At 37.4% G+C, this 20,994-nt stretch overlaps 1 protein-coding gene across 6 annotated transcripts in view; it reads left to right on the forward strand.

Moving 5' to 3' along the window:
• The first annotated feature begins 277 nt into the window (after positions 1–277).
• LOC113091123 (probable phospholipid-transporting ATPase IA) overlaps positions 278–20,994 on the forward strand; it is a 112,327-nt gene continuing 91,610 nt past the window's right edge. For all 6 annotated transcript variants that reach the window (XM_026256558.1, XM_026256560.1, XM_026256562.1 and 3 more), the window contains exons 1-2: positions 278–600; positions 20,590–20,704. In XM_026256558.1, coding sequence (XP_026112343.1) covers positions 552–600; positions 20,590–20,704 — 164 coding nt within the window. In that variant the 5' untranslated portion in view covers positions 278–551. The remainder of the gene's footprint in view (positions 601–20,589; positions 20,705–20,994) is intronic.

Below are 20,994 nucleotides of genomic sequence, written 5' to 3' on the forward strand. Positions count from 1 at the left end.
ACAATAACTGCAGCGAGGGAATCTCCAGCAGACCTTTTTAACGCCGAGATCATATTAGGGGAAAATATTTTGGCTTAGTTTTTATTTAGCAGAGGACAAATAATACTTTGTATACCTGGAGATCTGATTTTATTTGAAATTATAGAAATATTATTTCTATAAGAAATGTATGTTTTTTAGAGTGTGAACGACCAGATTCTATGTGATATATTGGGACTAGACCCCCCTCTAAGCTCTTAGTTGGTACGGTCCAATTTGTGAAGCGGCAGAGCTCGTTCACATTCCGCGTTTCAACCGCTTCTTGATTCTTGCGCATGCTGCGGAGATTTGGCGTTCAGCTCCGCGCGCTGATGCAGGAGCGAGCTTATGAGGGCGGAACTATCGGTGTTCATCAACAACAACATGAATGCTAACGCTAAATAAATGGTTACCGGTCACGGGAAGTGGGGGAAAGCTACTTTGGTGACGGTCACCGGCGCTCAAAATCTCTAGACGGGTGAAGAGAGAAACGCAACGCGGAGTTTTATGCATTAAGTTTGACAGGTGGACCTATGCCGCCCGTTCAGAGAACTATGTCGGATCTCCGGACTCGTGCTGAAGGTAAGACACGTTTGTAGCTCGGATTTGTGACAAACTGTACCTGTCATCTTGAGTTCCGTTACATCTGGACATGTCTTTCTCGTGCTCGACAACTGTTGCGAGAGCACTTAGATTGCATTGGGCTTCATTGTCTGATTCCAGCTCGCAAAGTTGTTTCACAGTAGCAGTTCAGACAGTGCGTAGCATTTGATGCATAAATGTTCCCGATAGGACATTTACACATATATTAATTCCATATTTAGACTGTAACAAGCTTTCATTATTTATTCACTTCTTACGGTATGTATGTATGTATGTGTGTGTGTGTGTGTGTGTGTGTGTGTGTGTGTATGTATGTATGTAACGTTATGTATGTATGTGTATGTATATATATATATATATATATATATATATATATATATATATATATATATATATATATATATATATATATATAATTTAATTAATGCATTTAGCAGACGCTATCCAAAGCGACTTACAGTGGATACAAATTTGACCTATCATGTGATCTATCATGTGCCTATATGTCAAACTAACGTTAGTTCTTTTGTTATCATGAGCTATTTCCTTGCTCTCCTTGTCATATAATAATGTCTTCACAATATCAATAACTCATATGCATTTAAATAAACGCAGGTGGCGGTGAATTGAATTTTGATTTTTCTCAGTGTTTCGAATCTTTTGAGTCCTAAACTAATAAAATAAAAATAAAATTCGGTTATTCGAAGCTTTTGAATCTCTTGTGACCCTTTCTGCAGTGTTTAGGCACCGGTAATTATATGTATATAAACCAGTAGGGTTACGTTACGCCAGTAGATGGAGTTAAGTTCTGCTTTTTTTTGTATTGTAACTGAATTACTGAATCGTTCACTCAACCGATTCGTTATAAACACCGAGTCATTCACAAACAACTCTTATCGTCATATTCATTATGTCATGTTTTTAAATGTGCTAAATCTGACTCCAGAAATAGTGTTTATGCATCCTAAGAGTTACCCTACAAATGACAATAAAACACACACACACACAGAGATATATAATTCCCTCTATTTTATCAAATATTAAACAATAATGAGCTTTTATTATTATTAGATCACTCACACTGACATTATTATATTATTAAGAAAAGGTACTTTGTGTAACTTTTTTTTTTACCAATAGGGTGATAAATATATATTTTTTTATATGTTGTTAGTGCTCCTCAGCTCACAAAATTAGACAAAAGTGTTCCCAACATTTAACGATGACGTCAAATTAATTTTTTTAAATGACTTGTCTAACAGGTTGGAAAGGAGCATAACAAGGTGGAACAGAGTATAACAGGCTAGAACATGAACAGGTTCTGACGGTGGACAAGCTTTCCGTCATTGTCCTGCATGGTTTCCAATTATAATAATAAAAGTAATTCTGCACAGTATCGTACACACACACACATAAATAAGATACTGTGCAGAACCCATAAGCTCCCAGGTCACTGATAGAGAACTCGAGTTGGAGGTAAAAAACTAAACAAAAACAAAAACCACCCACTAGGCTAATATTTAGGGGCCTAATGGTTAGAGAGTTGGACTGGTTACCAGAAGGTTGCCGGTTTAAGTCTCGGTGCTGGCAGGAGTTGTTGGTGGGAGGGAGTGAATGAACAGCGCTCTCTTCACAATACTCATGACTGAACCCCCAGTTTCTCCCGGGGGCGCTGGATATATAGCTGCCCACTGCTCTGGGTGTTTGTTCACTTCTCACTGCTGTGTGTGTGTGTGTGTGTGTGTGTGTGTGTGTGTGTTTGTGTATGTGCACACTTGGATGGGTTAAATGCAGAGCACCAATTCCGAATGTGGGTTTGCATACTTGGCAAATGTCACGACTTTCACTTTCACTTTTAATATACACAGAAATTTGCTATATACACTAAATACTATTTATTCCCTGTGGCGGAAAATTTTGAGCTAAAGTAGCCATAGCTCATTGAGTGATCAACATTTAGCTCACTAATCTTCTACAGACTAACATAATTTTTATAACTATGTCAGACTTGTTTTTACATTTTTTTGATAGGACAAACATTGTCCATAATATAGCCTAACAGGGTGGAACTTTAAGGGTGGGACAAGCAGGATAAGATTTCAAAAAAAAAAAAAAAAAAGAGTTGGAGCTTAACTCTGTTTGTACAGTTGAATTCCAGTGGGAAAAATAAATGTAACTTCTTGTAAATGGTCTCAATGAAATTGCAGTCGTTTTTTGGAAGGCGAGAAAGTATGTACAAACAGGGTGGTAGATGACTTCAGGGACACAGTAATTGCAGAAAATTATAAAATATATATATATATATATATATATATATATATATATATATATATATATATTTTCACATGATTTATATGTATGATTAGAGGCATAGACTAGCCTAGTCTATTCATAATTAAAACATATTTTGAGTTTTTTATCATTTCATGGTTTATATTTCTTGTGGAGTTTGATTACCGGTACTTTGCACTGAGGACATAACAAAATTTAATGCATATATTAATAAAAAGGTGAGTAAAATACAAACGGTATATATAATGTCTATTATCTCTTTTTAAGTGATAAAGAAGACCTAAATATACAATTTAAGCCATATCTTTTAAATATGTGACTCATTTTAGAGAAAATGAGTAAATAAATCATTGAGACATAAGTCACTGTACAACAGGAATGACCCACGTAACGAATGTCTCGATCGGTAAAGCTCAGAGTCTGTTCAGATAGAAAAACAGACTTGTTCAATGAGGGGGCGTGTCTATTCAGTAGGGCCAGCCAATGAGATGTACCTTCATAGCTTGAGCTCGAATGCTATTGGTTCGTGTTTTAACCAGTCTTCCAAGACAGGTCAGTGGTCTCGCACTTTGAAAGGGAAAGACTGAAGTGAACGGAATATGAATCGGCATCAGCAGATTGCTTCCTCCGATGTGCTTCACCTGCAGTATTTGGGTATGGCAGAGACTTTCTTGCATGTATTTGTTTAATTTGTTTTTATTTATTTATTATTGTGTGTGTATATAGATGTGTAAGGGCATCTGGTCTGAGTCTGATGGATATTGATCAGACTTGCTCTATGTCTCTCATGATTGTCTGTCTGCATCCTGGATAAAATGTCATGTTTCCAGTGACCTTCCTTGTTAAGAATCAGACTGCTTGCATGTGTTTGAGTTTGTTTTGCAGTCAAAAAGCTGACTAGAAATAGTGTATACCATTTGAAATATAAACATATTTGAACAATTTTACTTCCTCCTACTATTGACTTATTGATACTGGGGGGAGATTAGGTTGGGAAAGAGTATGCAGCGTATGATGCTGGGTTTGTGATAGTCTTGTGTGGTCACTAGTTTGAAGAAGATGAAATACAGTTCACTTTAATAATTTAAGAGGTTCTATCTAGGACTGATTGGACTCTATTCACAAGTGCTTGTGCAAATACAGTCTGTCAGTAAACCAGTCCAGCTCTCATCTTGCTGTTTTTCAGTTGAAAATGTGTCTGGCTGGTTTTAACCTTGGTTTGGGAGCCCTCCGTGCCTCCTGCCGCCACATTTACCGTGTTTGAAAAGTATCCTGTTCGTCAGTGCAAGCACTTCCCAGCATTGAGCGATCAATAATCCTACATGTCCAATCAGGCCCATGACCTACACTGTACCAATCTGAATGAAAGCAAGAGACCTGTTTTGAAATGAATTATTTATTGCTACTTGTGCTCGCGCCAGTTCTATTTTTTTCACAGACCTTGCTGTGCGGTACAATATGTTGTCTTTTTGTAATCACTGCAGTGCATCAGGCTGGAACGTGACAGGGCAGGGCGGGACCTTGGCTAAATGTCGACCTAATCCACTCATACCCTGTCTTAACATCTCCCAGCTTCACCCTACCACCTACTCCATCTTCAACTCCTCCTCAGCCCCCATGTTTCTCTTTTCATTGGGTACGTCAGAGCACTTGCCAGATCAGGCTGGGGAGGATGCCAAAGCAGCCTTATTTGCGTGGCAGTTGGTAAGCGGAGGTGGTACGATTCTCAGATTGAAGGCAAAGATCACAGAGTGAAGCCCGCACCGACTGAGGGGACAGACCTGCTGAAGAGTCAAGACCTCAGGAATTCTTTTATTTTTATTTTTTACATTTATTTATTTGGTTGGACCTTTCCAGATAACTGGATAACTGTATAACTGTATGTGCAATTTAACTAGGGATTACGATATTAAAATCCTTGGCTGATACTGATGGACTGATCATTATTTTAATTTTATCACCGGTAAATGGCCGATTTTTAAAATAAATAATTGAAACTGCTACACATGGATTTAGGCACCACAACAGTAACGTGTTCCATGTGAAACAAAGATATTGTGTTCACGCTCTCAACAGATATGTCTTTGATTGGCTACAATGACACCGAGTGCTTACACAGATACACACAGGAGTGTTAAAAAGCCGTGTCTATCAGTATAATATATCTGCTGCTCATAGAAGGATCCGCTTTTTTTCCGTTTTATTGGCGTAGTAATGCTTAGCAGTGTTAAATCTACTGTATAGTGTACAGAGAGTATCATGTCTAACCTCCTGAATGTATCTCTCTCTGTCTCTCATTGGAACTATTAGTTAATCTAACCGGTTTAGATTATTAAAGCATCTGGGATTGTTCAGATGATGATTGATCTCACTTTATATGATGGATCAGCAGTCAAGCATATCACCCTTCTAAAACAGTGAAATACATTTTATGGTCCAGCAGCCTTTTAAGGAAAAGTAACCAGCACATTGTTTTACCGTTAAGCATCTTTCATTCAAAAGTAATTAAATTTCCTATTCTAATTTGAATGACCAGTTGACCAGCTGTAAAGATTTTAAAATTAAACTTTTTATAGTGATGCAAACATCCGGAAGATGTGGAAACACAGCCTCTTTAGCCTCTTTGCCCATCATTTGTGTAGATATTGGCTGTAGAGTTGGTGTCAGACAGTTTCATCTTCCGTGCCCTGCAGAGTGTGTTTCGCGATGATGCTGGTTTGCTATTTTTACCCTGACACTTTTGAAGATGGATGTGTCCGATCTGTCAGTACCTCTAGTGATCCCTCATTGGAGAGGCCTGAAATAGCCACAGCGTATTGACAATTTACACTCAGAGCAATGAAAGCTGTCTGTCACTCTATTTGAAATGGGCACATACTGTGATCACTGACTTTTAGGGTTTGTTGTCTCAAATGTGATTGCTTAATGGGTTTGCAAGTCATTGTGGAAGACGGAGTGTTACGTTTTCATTAGCCACAGATGAGTTGGTGCTATATGATGAACTGATGAACATTTGCATTTAATATCACCTAATTTTCCGATGATTCTCAAATGATTTGTTCAAAGCAGTTCAAAGATTCCGTCCCTATAAACCCCTCCTTTTCGTGAGCCTGCTCTGGTCTGATTGGTCAGATGGCCCAGTCTGTTGTGATTGGTCTACGGCGTACAGCGGTGTCGGAAACAATACGCCTGTTTCAGTAGTTCTGTATTTTGAATGCTTTCTAGAAAAAAAAAAAAACATATTTTATTTATCTTACATGTTGTTATTCAGTGAAGCAGCTGTTTCAAATAAACAGGATACTGATCCATCTTTCAACAGCAAGCGTTTTAGGAATCCTGTGTTGAACTCCCAAAGAAGTATTTAACAGTAGAATTACGTGTTTGTGGGCTGAGTCAAGTTGTTCGCGGCTGGCCAATGTAGAACATAGGCGTGCATTATGCAAATGTGTTACCCCGTGACGTGTATTCGTCACAGAAGTGGTTTTCGAATTACTAACGACTCGTCTAGGCTGTACAGAGTCAATTCTTTATTTTGGGAGACAATAACTTTATTGCGCACTTTCAGCTTTACAACTATGCAAGTCTTTTACATTTATGTACAGCAACTTTACACACTGCATGAAAGGCAATACTGGAAATGGCATTATAGGGGCATTTTAACCATTACCACCTACCGTGCTTTCTCATTATAGCTAAATTTAGAAAATCTTGCTTTCCTTTTTTAGCAGTAAAAATATTTGCAACTTTGAAGTGATCAAGACAAGTTTTGTTAGGCTTCTGAATTACATTGACATTGTTTAATTAGTAGAAACATTAAGTACTTAAATTGAAAGTTCACCCAAAATCTGACATTCTGTCATAATTTACTTGGTCTCATCTTGTTCCAAACCTCTATCAGTTCAGTTAAATTTGTCCTTTCCCAAAAGCAAGTTGATTGTAATAAATTACTGTCTTCTGCTGAACACATACCGTGAAAAGTGCGTGCAACTATTTATTTGCTGAGAAATACTGTAAAAACTTCAATATTATGAAATATTATTAGTTTACTATTTTAATATATTTTAAAATGTAATTTATTCCTGTGATGGCAAGAAATAAATGATTATTTGATTTATTGCCATATAAACAATTTGGTTTTGAAAATGAATTTTAGGTGTTCAAATTATAATAATAGTAGTAATAATGGCTAAGAGCGGAACAGTTATTTGAGATTTGGTGTGAACAGAATCCAGTCTGTTGTTGTTGTTGTTTTTAATGAATGGATCATACACATGGTGCATGAAATCAGCCTAGTGTCTTTCCCTCTCTCTTTACTGTCTTTACTGATCACCCTGTTAATCCTTCATTTTTCCGCCCCTCCTCCCTTCCCTCAGACAGTCCTAGTTAGTTTCAGCTCAGCCTCAAGGGAGTGAGTGAGTGGGGAGAGGCATTCTGGGTCTTAATAATTATTCCTTTGCCTTGCTCCTGCTGGTTTAGGATGGGTGTGGAAGCCGAATCTTCATTTCTGCTACGACTCTAGTTAATTCATCTGTAGATGCTCATAATAAGCTGTTTCTATCTAATGTATTCATTATCTCTGTTCATGGAAGAGTTAAATCCTCTCAAGACAAGGATGTGGCTTCATGAATGCATATTATAGCGTGTGCTGAAATATTAATTCACCCTAGATAAATGATGCAGATGGTGGGAGATGCCTTATTTGATTCAGTCATATGAATTTATTAATGCTATTAATGCTTGAAGCATGCACACATTTGCACCCACCCATACTATACATATGACTTTTTAACCTGTTTATCCTAGGCATGTGACCATATCAATTTTTCATGTTGCGATTAATTGCTTATGCTTTTATCACGGTATATGGTATTATCACGATAGTGAAATTTGGTTGCAAAAAAAAACGTTTTGTCATTAAAGTATAACAGGTTTAAAAACTTTTTTCTTATAACAAAAAATACTGAACATTTAAATACTAAAATGTATAAAGTAAATAATTTCACATAGATTAAATTGCAAAACAATAGACCAATGGTTAACACCTTATAATATAGTGTTGTCAAAAGACCCGGTACTTTGGTACCAAGTCGGTACAAAAAAAAAGAAATGTGTGACTGTAGCAGGTTTCTTTAAGTACCGGTGGTACCGAATAACCGGTCAACTCTGTTCTTGACGCATACAGCGCTATGATTGGCCTAATGGTTAGAGAGTCAGACTCGGAATCGAAAGGTTGTGAGTTCGAGTCTCGGCCCAGCAGGAATTGTAGGTGGGGGCAGTGCATGTACAGTGCTCTCTCCACCCCCAATACCATGACTTAGGTGTCCTTGAGCAAGGCATCGAACCCCCAACTGCTCCCCGGGCGCCGCAGCATAAATGGCTGCCCACTGCTCCGGATGTGTGTTCACAGTGTGTGTGTGTTTACTGCTCTCTGTGTGTGCACTTCGGATGGGTTAAATGCAGAGCACGAACTTGGCTGAATGTCACTTCACTTTCACTTTTCACTTTCAATATGGACAGTCACGGAACAACTGGCCTACCACAACAGCACAAACAGCAATTAATTCTGTAAGTAGTATGCCTATAGTATATTGTTTGTGTAAAAAACAAGCTGCTTTTATCCTCCATGTTAATCAGTAATTTTACATATGCTAAAAACAAAATTTTTTATCATATTTTAGCACATAATTTTCTTGGAAAATACTTGCGAGTACGGCAGCCATAAAAAAATAAAAAACATACAGTAGCCCATCCTAATAAAAATGTGTCTATATTAAAAGTATTGCTTTTAACAGACCTGTGTGTTTTGTATCACTAGAGTAGTGTTCGTTCTCAGAGCGTATAAACCCTGCCCGCGTGAGGCGTGCTGCTTCTGGCTCGCGCTGTTCTGTCGCGTGTCCATATTACACCAAAATGCAACACTGCACTCCCTTGGGTCCGCAGCAATACACCCACCACACGTGAAGTCTACTGGATGAACAGTTCTCGACATAATAAAAATTTATATTCTTTATTCGAGAGAAGAATATGTTCAGCCCCTCCCTCCGAAGCTTTGAATATTCAATGTTGATTACTATCGAAGCTTTGAAGCTAAAAAAATGGTATTCAGACCAGCCCTAGAATTCTGAAGTGTCCATGATAACAATATTGTGTTTTTGGATTTGGAACTAATGCACATAGATGAAAATAAATGTCACTCATTGGGACTCATATTTCCTCATTACAGCATTCCTGTTTCTTGGGAAAACAAATCACAGTCTTTTTAAAAAATTAAGCAGCCCTCAGTGTCTTAGTGTCCTCTACTCCGATTAACTTTAAGCCAGGGGAACCCAGTATTACCTGGCATTAGCCACGTATCTGCATTTCAACCTCCTGTTGCAAACCAAATGGCTGATCAAGCTGTAGTGGCTTCAGTCTCATTCCTACTGTTTGGTGAAATGTCAAAGAAGCAGTGTTTCAGTAAGGACTGCTTCACCTGGTGCCTTCAGCATGTGTCCTGCTGCTCACCAGCCTTTTGACCTTTACAGCAGCAGACCAGAAGATTAAAGGCTACTTCATACCAAGTCTAAAGTGACTCAGGCCACGTACGCACTACAGCTCAATATAGCTGTCACTGTTCTTCTGGGTGCTTACCTGAATGGCTTATTTATTGCAACCAAATTCACATAGTAAAAATTATTAATAATGTGTGTTTGTTTAAAGTTAAAATATACCACGGTTCAAAAGTTTGGGTTCAGTAATTTTATTAAAAAAAAAAATTATTAGCTTACACTTCTCTGTCAAAACAGTCAAAAACAGTCAAACTCCTAGAGGTGTGCAGTGGGTGAAGCTAAAGAGTCACGAGCACGCAAAGCTTTTGCATTGCGATCGTGTGCAAGCTGTGATATTGACATAAATAAAACCAGAACAAAAAGTTTATTGACTTAAATTTTATTTCATTCGTTTATAAAACATTCATCACAGACAACCCAGGAATAAACAAGCACACTTGCACAACTCTGTTTCTTACACAGAGAAACAATGCATACGCTGTTCCTTTAATGCTGGGTTCTTTGGAAAGCTGAACAAAGTCATCTTTCAGTTACACATTGTTGATTTTGTGATTTAAAATAGTTTTTTTAATCCTTCTTGAGCAGCGCAGATGAGTGCTGACGACTACTATAATCAGAGAGAAGCACGTTGTTGGGCGTGCTCTTGCTCTCGCTCTGGTTGAGCTGTTTGCGCTCTTCCTGGAGAAGGAATTCCACCCTTTATGATGTCATACAGGGCCATACTGAAAACCTTGAAAACCTATTGGAACCTTGGCCATGTTTAGCATGATAATCCAACTCTATAACAGTTTAAATTGAGCTTTCTATTCTTTAAAGAAGTATTACAGCATCCACAAAAATATTAAGCAGCACCTGTTAAGAAAATGTGTACAAATTTTACTTTGATCACCAAATGTAACCCTGGACCACAAAACTAATCTTCAGTAGCTGGGGTATATTTGTAGCTATAGCAAAAAATACATAGTTTGGGTCAAAATTATAGATTTTTCTTTTATGTCAAAAATCATTAGGATATTAAAGGGTAATTCATTTACTCAAACAGTACACTGACTGAACTGCTGTGAAGAGAGAACTGAAGATGAACACCGAGCCGGAAGAATGAAGAATGACACACATTTTGTCTCTCTTTTGCTGTCTTTGTATCCCACTGCATTTGGCCAGTCTCTTACACTCACAAACAGTCTTTCAGGCAATATCAGAGAGTGCCAAGTCCAGAACAGGGCCTCTATGCCCCTCTTCCTCTAGCGGGCACCCCTCTGGATTGTGTGACCCCAGTGCCATTGTTCTGGCTGCCTGTCTGTTGGCTGACACAAGCAATAATCTTGAAATCTGGCCTCCCTCCAACCTCATTACAGCTCCTGCCACCATTGATCCTGCCCCTAGAGGCATTCCCTATGGTGTCATTTCCCTCTCGCGCTCTCTTTTAACACACTCTCTGTTCCTCTCTCACTGTGCTTCCCCATCAGCTTCCTTTTTCACATGCTATTACGGTTTTTCATATCTCTCTTTTTCCTGTTGTTTCTCCTTCCTTTTTCTTTCAGAGAGTGGTGACTCAGTCGGCACACCTGTTCTCTTTCTCTCTTCCCTTTGGTTATGTTTATGTTGGCCATAGGCTGTGACCTTCAAAGCAGACCTGTGAGTAGGCTAATGTAGGGCTGGATGATATTATGAATACTAGGGGTGTGTCAATCCGATATTCAGGATCAGTATCGCTCCGATACTGCCATTTCGGTCAGGTATCACCAGACGACACTGATCCAAATCCGATATTCTACATATACTATTCTGTGATATTTAAAAAAATGTGTACACAAGGCAGGGCTGTCCTAATAAATGCTACATTATCAGATTCAGGCATTATTTCTGAAATGAAAAAGCCATCAAAGCTTTTCTGAAGAGAGTCAGTTGCCCTCAGAGGTACATTCAAAACACTCACACTGCGTTTTGACTTTGGAACGTGCAGCTCACATTTATTAAATTAAATTATAGCCTTAATCATCACATTAAGCCATATTTCAATTCTTTTCTTTCCATCCCCAAATGTAAGATCTCTTGAAATTATAATTAACTTTTCTTGTACTAGGCTATTTAAGCAGAATTTTTCCTGGCTCAAAATGAGGTGGAGGTGATACCATCCTGATCATGTACACCATGGTAAGCTCCTTGGATACTCTCGTTTCCTGAGTTGTACTCCCCTTACTCTAAGGCTAATACAAAACAATATTAAATAGGGGTGTGCACGGATAGTCGAACATTCGAATATTCGTTCTGCTCTAATTATTCGATAAATAAAAATGATATTCGAATTTTGCACAAAAAAAAATTCACAATAAAACCTAATTTGGTCACTTTCTGTGATTCTCCACGGCATATTTGAAAATGTATGCAAGCAAAAAATAATTAATGAATGAATAAGGGGCCGTTCACATATCACGTCTAAAAACACGTGGAAAACACTAGTTGCGCCGCTTTCTCCTTCTTTCCAAAGTGCTCGGGCAGAATCGCTCCTGAGGCATCTGCCGTTGCTAAGCAACAATGATGCGCTCTCTCCATGAAGACGCAGAAATTTCAGCAAAGGATAAATGGATTTGCAGCACAAAAAAAATCGCTTTCAGTAGCTCTGCTACTGAATTTATTTCAAAATGGCAATCCATATACAGCTATGATCAGCTGTTCCTTCATCTTGGCAGAGAAAGAAATCAGCAAGAAATCAGATTTTCTCAGAATTATACACTTTGTGTATGAAGTAAAATAAGTCTAAGTAAACATTTCTTCAATTTCTTAGTAAATCACACACATTCACTGAAGTTGGTCAGTTCTATATGCTAGAAACATAATAGTAAATTTTATAAGAGTGGAATATATACATTTTATGTATATAAAAAGTAGATTCTGATGTTAAGTAAATTTTGTGTGCATCTTAATTCAAACTTAGTGTTTTACTGTCAACTCTGTATAAACAATAAACAAAAGAAAAATAAACAAGAAATTTAAATGAAATATTAGTAACTGCACTTATTAATGCAAAACAATAGTAATTTTACGATTAAATGTTCTTTATTATGAACACCCCCCCACACCACCCCCAGCGCTACCAAATCTGCTCCTGGCACCACCATCTGTAGAACTTGGTGGCACTGGTGCCATTGCTCTCAAATGTTAGTCTGGAGCCATGCAGTTACCAACACAAAATAGTAGCTGCTCCGGTATGGCCTGAGCCCAACTGAACTGTGCTCTGGCCCACCTCTTCCAAGTGAGTCAGGGACAGCCAAACAAACTGCAACCGGGCACAGTACAGAGCAGTCACATTAGTCAAATCAACCTGGCTTTGGGAGTCAAATGCCCTTGGGCACGGATCAGATCACCAATGTGAGTACACCCTGAGTCTGAACGTCACTGTCTCTAGAGGAAAAGGGATATGAAATTGAAGGAGCACAATGAAAGCCACTCACTGCATTAAGTGCAAGATTACAGATTCAACAAAAAGATTTTGATTCTGCTCAGTTGTGATTACTCTGCATTAATAATAAAACACACATACAGAAAATTGATAATTTTTCCCCCTGACGTGCCAGTTTTATTGTTTTGTTTTGTATTAAGCAAGCAGCTATACAGCCAGATGAGCGAATGCCAAAAACATGCTTTCCTATAATGTCCTCTTATATCAGAAATACCTTAAAAGGGTTCAGAGGTAGCAGTTATTTGGACCAAAGTCCCTAAAGCAATTTAAGTGATGTAAAATCTATTTTGAAATGATCACTGTTTTCAACTTTGTTCTAGACTTAATGAACTTGTGTGAACGAGTATTTAATCATTGTAATTTATCCAGTGCAACAGTACACTGTAAGAAATGGCAAGTTTTTTTTTTTTTTTTTACTAAAACATGTTAAATTTAATTGCATGCCAGACTTGATCAACATTTTTGAGTGATGACAAATTGTTGAATTTGAGTTTTGAATCGATTGAATTAGACATTTTGAAGTAATTAATGGAAAGCAATCCAACTTGACTGGTTTTGTTGCAAAAATGTAAATGCTATAAAAAATTTGACACTTTTTTTTTTTTTTTAAATGCAATGGCCAAATAAAAAGTGCATTACAATCCTTGCAATATTCACAATGTTACTTAATTGTATTTGATCAACAAGATCAGTGCAAGCTATACTTTTTCATAGCTACTGTAATTTTACAGATAATTACAGAGTAGTAAATGTAGTTTACCAGTCCAGCTTTCCTAACACTGGTTAAATGTGTAGAAATGTTTGCTTAGACTTCTTACACCATTGAATTCACAATATCCTCTTTTTCCATTTTTGATCAACAGGAAGGTTTTGTGGTTTATGAGAAAATAACTGCTGCATTGAGGTGCTTGGGCTCATTTAGGTTGATTTTTAGTGGTGTATCCATGACATCATTGTCCTTTACTTAATTTTCCGGTGTGTATCTCAGTAGGGGTGTGAAGTAACAGAGTAACTGCATCAGTCACTGTCTCCTCACTCCGAGCCTGTGACCCTCCTTTCTCTCAACTCCTTCTGCAGTCATTAATTATACAAGTTCTTGTCCTTAATGTGGAGAGTATTGGATCAGATGAAAAGCCCTCTTAATCTACAGACTTAATTTGTTGTTGGTTTTACAGGCAAAGATATTAAAAAAGTCCTCTGTAAATTTTATAAAATCATGTTCATAATTCTTTGAAAAATCTTTGACAAGAAACATTGTTGTCAGTCAATTTAAAGTTAGTACAATGAACCTTGAATAGCATAGCATGCAAACATTCTGAGAATTCCTGCAGGAAATAGTATACTGGGCACAATATGCTAATTTTTTTTGTCTGCATGGAATAGCCAGATGACACCCTGGAACCCATAATGCAATGAGGTTGCCATGACCTTCCAGTTCCAGTGTGTTGTCAAAACTGGCACCTAATTATAGTCAGGTTTCACCATTTTTTGCCAACATCCATTTTTTTATTATTTCATTTGTGTTGCCAAAATATATTTGTACAAAGATATTTGCAGTTTATTCCTGTGATGGGAAAGCATAATTTTACTACATTGTCACATAATATAATAATAATAATAATAATAATAATAATTTTTTTTTGTTTAAACCGTATTCATTTTTATGAATTTAATGTATTTATTTGAAATATAATTTTTGTAAGAATGTAAATATCTTTACTGTATTGATGTATTTTTGCTAAATAAAAATAATTTCCTAAAAAATACATTTGCAAACGCCAAACATTTGTTGAGTGGTAGTGTAAGTGGTAAAAAAAAAGGGAAACCCCTGTTGTTCCCAAAGGTGTCTGCCATGTTACCTGTTCATTTTTGTAAAAAATGTAAAGTACTTTCTACGTTTTCTTATTATTGCTGTTGAAACTTGCTATAGAGACATATGTCTGGAGTCTCTCCTCCAGTTCCTGCTGTCATATTTGCCGGGCCAGCTGTCTCTGCTCGGGTTCAGGCTGGCCCTTGACCCCAGCTGCTCTGCCCCTGCCAAGAGATGCCAAACATTTCCAGCTCATACAGTACATTTCTCCTGCACTGCATTATCTTTCACTTTTCTGCCTATGCAAACAAAGATGGTGATTTGAAGTTTTTACTTTAATGATTGGACCTAAATTATGCCCCTGCAGCACCTCATGGCTTATTTACCACTCATCTCGCCAAGAATAGACAGTAAAACGGGGGAAGCCCTTAAGACTTGGAGTTTCAGAGGACACCTGTTGAAGATGCCTGTGAAATGTATATGAGCCACTCTAATGTTCGCTGCTGTTGTTGTCATGGTGTCTATTAGCCATAGCCTAAATAGCAACAGTGTGTATAATTTGGTCCCTTTTCATTCCCACGATTGGTTTACATTAGCGCTGTTGAAGCTAGCATCTGCTGCTGTTTAGTGGCCAGTCATGCCTCCTAGAACCAGAACCTCTAGAGCACTAGAAGGATTAGCATCAGTGTCACGTCAGCTAAAGTTCAGGCTCCAGCTGGGTTACCTATATAAGCCTGTACTATTGGAAAGTTCCTCTTGAGCCTCAGGGAATCCAATAAGCCTTTCATCTTGCGCCGTTATTTGGGTGGCCCATTGCGTAACTTGTGTGGGATAGCCGGACATGTAATGGGTGGTGGCTTGTTGATCAAAACATTGTGGGGGAGGTTAAGGGGACTATTTTTAGCTTGAGAAATGATAGAAAAGTGATTCCAGGAAAGTTGGCGAGGGGGTGGACAAAGGGGTCCTGCAACATAACAAGTGGGCTGTTTTCATACTGGGTTCCTCTTAAAGCTTCTCGTGACAGTTTTTTCTCGTTGTGGTTTTAATTAAGCAGCCACCCTGCCAGTGCTTTCCTGTTTCAGCATAGAGCTTGCGTTTGGTAATGTTAAGTTCCACTTGGGATTACATTTGTTAGGGCCAGTGTTACTTTACTAATATTTAAATGCTATTATAGTATTTATTAATTTTGAATGGGCTTCTTATATTTTCAGTTTATTTTAATTTGTTGTAATATTTGCTTTTGCGTTTTTTATTTTTTTTATTTTTTAATCTAGCTATTTTCTATTTAGATTTATTTTTGTTTGTTTTAGTAATTTTAATATTTCAGCTTTTTATTTCAGTTAATTTTAATTTAATTTCTAAATATATTTAGTTTTTTTTTGTTATCAAATTTAGATTTTATTACAGCTTTATTTTAATTTGGGAGAATTTTTTTGTTGTTGTTGTAGCTTTAGTATTACTTAAAATAACACTGGTTATGCAGTCAAATCCTAGCACTACACTGAGATTTAAGTGCTCGGTGTGTCAAAGGTTCTTCAGAGCCATTCAGAGTTGTGCTGGAGCTTGTGGATATTGATGTAAGCAGATGTGTTTCCTTTTTATCTAATTTCTAGTGTGTTGACCCTCAATACTAGGAGTGCACAAACTTACTGGCAAAGAGCCTTTGAAAGCTTCTTATCAAATCTCCGTCTTCAGTTTGTTATTCAAGATGCAGGACAGTTGTTTCCTAAGTAAACTGCAATATCTGGAAGCTGTGTTTGTTATATGAGAATTCAAGTTTCCGCTAGGGTATTGCTGGTAGCAATATGTCAAGAAAAAAAAGATCTTAAAAACACAATTTTCATTTAATTTATTTTTCATGACAGTTTGACCAAAATGTGCCAACTTCTGGCATTTTCTTAGTCTTGGACCTCCCTTCTCATTTAACTCTGTAACATCAAACTCCAAATGTGAGAGAGCATTGAGATCTGAGCCTCTGGTCACCCGTTAGCCTCCTGACTCATACCACACGTGTGTCCGTGCCATTCGGGATTCCTCTTTTCACGTTTTCGTCTCTGCTGCTGTATGTCATGTATCTCCTCAGCTCTCCATCCTTTCCGCCCCACTGCCCACTGTACTACGCCCTCTGTCTCAGCAGGGAAATCCCTCCAGTTTGAGCCAGACTCTTTCAGCCCTAAAGAGCAAACAGAATTGTGTTAATAATCCCTTAAATCTTGCTTAATTGAAAACCCTTGGCCTTGATCACTACAGCCTCCCCCATCAGCTGCTGCCCTCAGCACGTCATTACACATATTGTGAATCATGGCTCTTAGATGAATGATTCATGTCTGTGATTTTTCTCTCCTTGTCTTCCTATCAGTGTTTTTTTTTATTTATTTTTTTATTCATTCTCATGGTTGGAAATATGACATATCAGTTGACTCAGAATCGCAGAGCAACAAAGGATGCACTAAAGCATGAGGATGAATGTTTTCATATCATCTGAGTCTTGCATGTCTCTAATAAGCTGGGTAAATGTGTAGTAACCATAGACTGTATAAAAACATGGACGTATTGTCCGTGACGTCATCCGTAGAATCCTGTAGAGCGTTTCTGAAGCTCAAAGTGTGCAGAGTGGGCCATCGCCATCTTGGCAGCGGGTCACCACACGTCACTTCTGGAAAATCGAAAATGAGCAAAAAGGTGTGAGCTGGTTGCTGACGGCAGTTATAAAAAAAATTCACTCCCCTCACAGTTGTCATGAACGGCAAAATTAGCTATATAGACCAAAATCATTTTTTGCACAAGGCTGTAAACATGTTTTTTTCTGCTATAAAGTTGGAAATTTTAACATGGGGAGTGTATGGGATGGACTCCCTTTTGTAGCCAGCCTCAAACGGCCAGTCGATGAATTGAAGTTTTAGTCACTTCCTTGTTGGCTTCACGAAGGGGGGGGGGGGGGGGGGTATGGGGTTGCGGCTCGGTAGTAACCCCCAAAAGCATGGAGTCTGCATGACTGTTTATTTATTTCTGTGGTGCCTGCTTCACCTGTTGTCTGTGCAGCAATGAGGGCTGCGCCGTTGAGCCGATCAGTCACTGCAGATTTCGGTTTAGAGCTCAGACAAAGGTCAAAGGTCTTAAATCCCAATATAAGTTTGGTTTAAAATTAAGAAATGATGATATGCATTTTTATGTGTGTGTATGTATATATGTATATAATATATATATATATATATTTTTTTTTTTACGATTTTTGGATATACCACTCAGCATTCCATTATAAAGCAGAATTGATGTTATCTAGTGGAGTGGGTATATTTGTTCCTGAAAAACTTGTTTGTTTTGTCTTGTCGTGTCTTTTTGTGTATGCTTACTTCCTGTAACGTGTCATTGGGTGCACTGCATCACTGCAGATGGCTGCACACAACAACACACTTGTGTTTGCAAGACAACATCTCAGAAAATCTTTAAATCAGAAGATAGCGGCTCAGACTCTGACAGTTACTTAAAGATAAATGTGAAGAATTTTCAACATGAACTTGCAAACATTTTTCTTTCGAACACTCCTCTTGTATTCCATGGTTCCTGTGACTCATACCACTGATTGAGCCAGCATGCTCAAAAAATTTAGCAATTTTTTGCCTTTAAAGAAACAGAGGTTAACTCCCCAAATTCGTTGAATTGCTCATTGACGATGAATATGTGCTCATGTCACACTTCCGGCTGTTAAAAACAAACAGTGCATTCATGGTTTTGGGTTCTGCATCCTCAGGCTAGTAAATTGGATTTAGGCCTAACAACAGAGTTTTATGGTCATTTGATTTTAATTGAATCAAGAAGTCCAAAGTAAAGGGGGGCACTGACAGCGCATCATTTTCTGATAGGTGCTCAGTTTTAAATGTTTAATCTTTTGGTTTTCTCATTCTCCTATTGCTTCCTGCTGTTGTTTTAATAACAGTGTTCCTCAGATGAGTGTAGCCAATTCACCATGTGCCATCTGCATTATTTATCAGTGCAACTATAAATTATTTATCGAGCTCGGTCATGAATGGGGCTGTTGTGTTTACACATGGAGAGTCATTTCACTGAGAAGGGCATTGTGTGGATCTAGATGCACTCAAGCTGGATCTTATTCTTAAGCTTGCATGCACAAGGGAGAAGGTTTCATTTACTTTTTTATATATGTGACTCTGTGTATGTTTTATGTATTTATACTGGTTTATATAATAGTATATTGTTTGATTTAGTGATCACGTTATCAGAATTTGAAAGCTGGGATTTTCATATAAAAATAGCTACACACATATTTGATTATCGGATGGTAAGCTTGCATTAAAAAAGTTTAGTAAAGTTTAGTTCACATATCAACTGAAAACAAAATGTAAACCAAAAGATTACAGAAAAAAAATCCTCAGTTTCCTCTCCAAAGTCTAGTGAAGTAAACCCACCCTCTATCTCACATACAGCTACACTTGCAGGTCTCACTTCCTCAGTGTCCTCATCACTTCCAGCATTGAGGTTATGTTTAACCTCTATAGTGTCTAGATCTTACTTCCTTTTTCGCTATTTATTCATTTATTTTTTGCTTGCTCACACAAAAAAACCTTTAAAAATATGTTCAAGCTTTTAGCCTTGACCTCTTTGTTTAGTATGCCACAGAAATGTTCAGAAGGTGAAGCATTCAGTCTCACAGCTTTGGCCTTGTTGTGTTAGTGCAAATGTTAAATACGAGGAACCGGTAAACCAGCTTTGTAAAGGGAAACTCCCTTCAGGTAGGATGTTGTTAATCTTCTTCAACAATTAGTCTGTTCTGTTTAGGTGAAACATGTCTGTTGTCAAGTTATGTTTCACCAGCACGCCCTTCACTGATGATCATTTTACAGCGTGCACTCTCACCTTGCCCAGATTGTTCTGATAAAACAAGCAGGGATAAGGGTGTTTCTGTTTCTTCTTTTCTTTTTCTTTTTTGTAAAGGAATAGTTCACCCATAAATGACGATAGTGATGATTTAAACAATAATGATTTGAAATTTTCACTTTTGGTTTGGATTGATAGCTGTATTTATTTGACCACCATTTTTATTAGAATTTTTCAAATTGTTGGACAATCAACTTTTTTCAGTCATGGTTAATTAATTTGGATTAATTGGACTAATTTAATGTGAATAAGTATTTGTTGGAAGTTTCTAAGTTGTATGGTTGTTGCAAACTGTATTACCTTAAGCCAGTTAAAGCGTGGCCTGTAATAGACTGTGTGTGTGTGTGTGTGTGTGTGTGTGTGTGCCTGCAGGTGAATCTTTTTGAGATCTCCTGCTTTCCCTCATCTGTTCCCTTGGGCTCAGTGTGCCTGTAATATCTCACATTTCTTTTTCCACTGACTGTCACCAGCTCAAATAATGACTTAATCTACCTGGAGATCTGAACTCTAGGGAACAGGATATATATATTAACATTTAGATTTACAAGATTTATGTGTTTTTTTATTATTATTATTATTATTATTATTTAATAAGATAGATTTTTGATTTAGTTATACATTGGTTATTTGTAGAGTATTGAATAGTTTTTCTTTAATTTGAGTGTTTGGGGGCTAAGCTACTGACTGTATGCTGCAGAAAAGCTTCTAGTGGTTATAGGTCAAGTCTTTAGCTCCTCGGTGTCTGACACTTGTTAAAGATGATCATTAATCTAATCTTATTAAAGGCCATTTGTTTTCAGTGGCTGGGAGATCTGATCTGTATGTTATAGATAGCTGTTGCTTTTATAAAGCAAAAGCTGATATTTCATAATATTGAAATGATCTCTTTTTGCATGCTTTTATTGCTTTATATTGCATTTGGCTTTATTCCTCCCTGTCTCTCCCTTTTTTTCTTGTCTCAGGTTATGAAAAGACAGAAGACACATCAGAAAAGACTTCTCTAGCCGACCAAGAAGTTTCCAGACTCATTTTTATCAATCAGCCCCAGTTTACCAAGTTCTGCAGTAATCATGTCAGGTACGTGTCCTGTGCTTTTTGTATTGAGTAAATATCAAACAAGAGCTGAACAGACTTTCATGATGGCCACAGCGATGATGAACTCCAAGATGGTGGATAAAGCAGGCGAAATACTGATTACAAAAACATATTTAAAACTGAGATTTATTGATAAAACTTTACCCAAAAAAAATATAAGTACAACTTCTAATATAATATTTCAACCTTTATTCATTTTCAACTTATGTGGTTGAAGTTTTTACAGTATAAAATAAATAAGAGGCAAAGAAAATTATTTTACTATGTTAAAT

The sequence above is a fragment of the Carassius auratus genome, unplaced genomic scaffold, assembly GCF_003368295.1.
Source record: "Carassius auratus strain Wakin unplaced genomic scaffold, ASM336829v1 scaf_tig00214077, whole genome shotgun sequence".
Classification (NCBI taxonomy): Eukaryota; Metazoa; Chordata; class Actinopteri; order Cypriniformes; family Cyprinidae; genus Carassius; species Carassius auratus.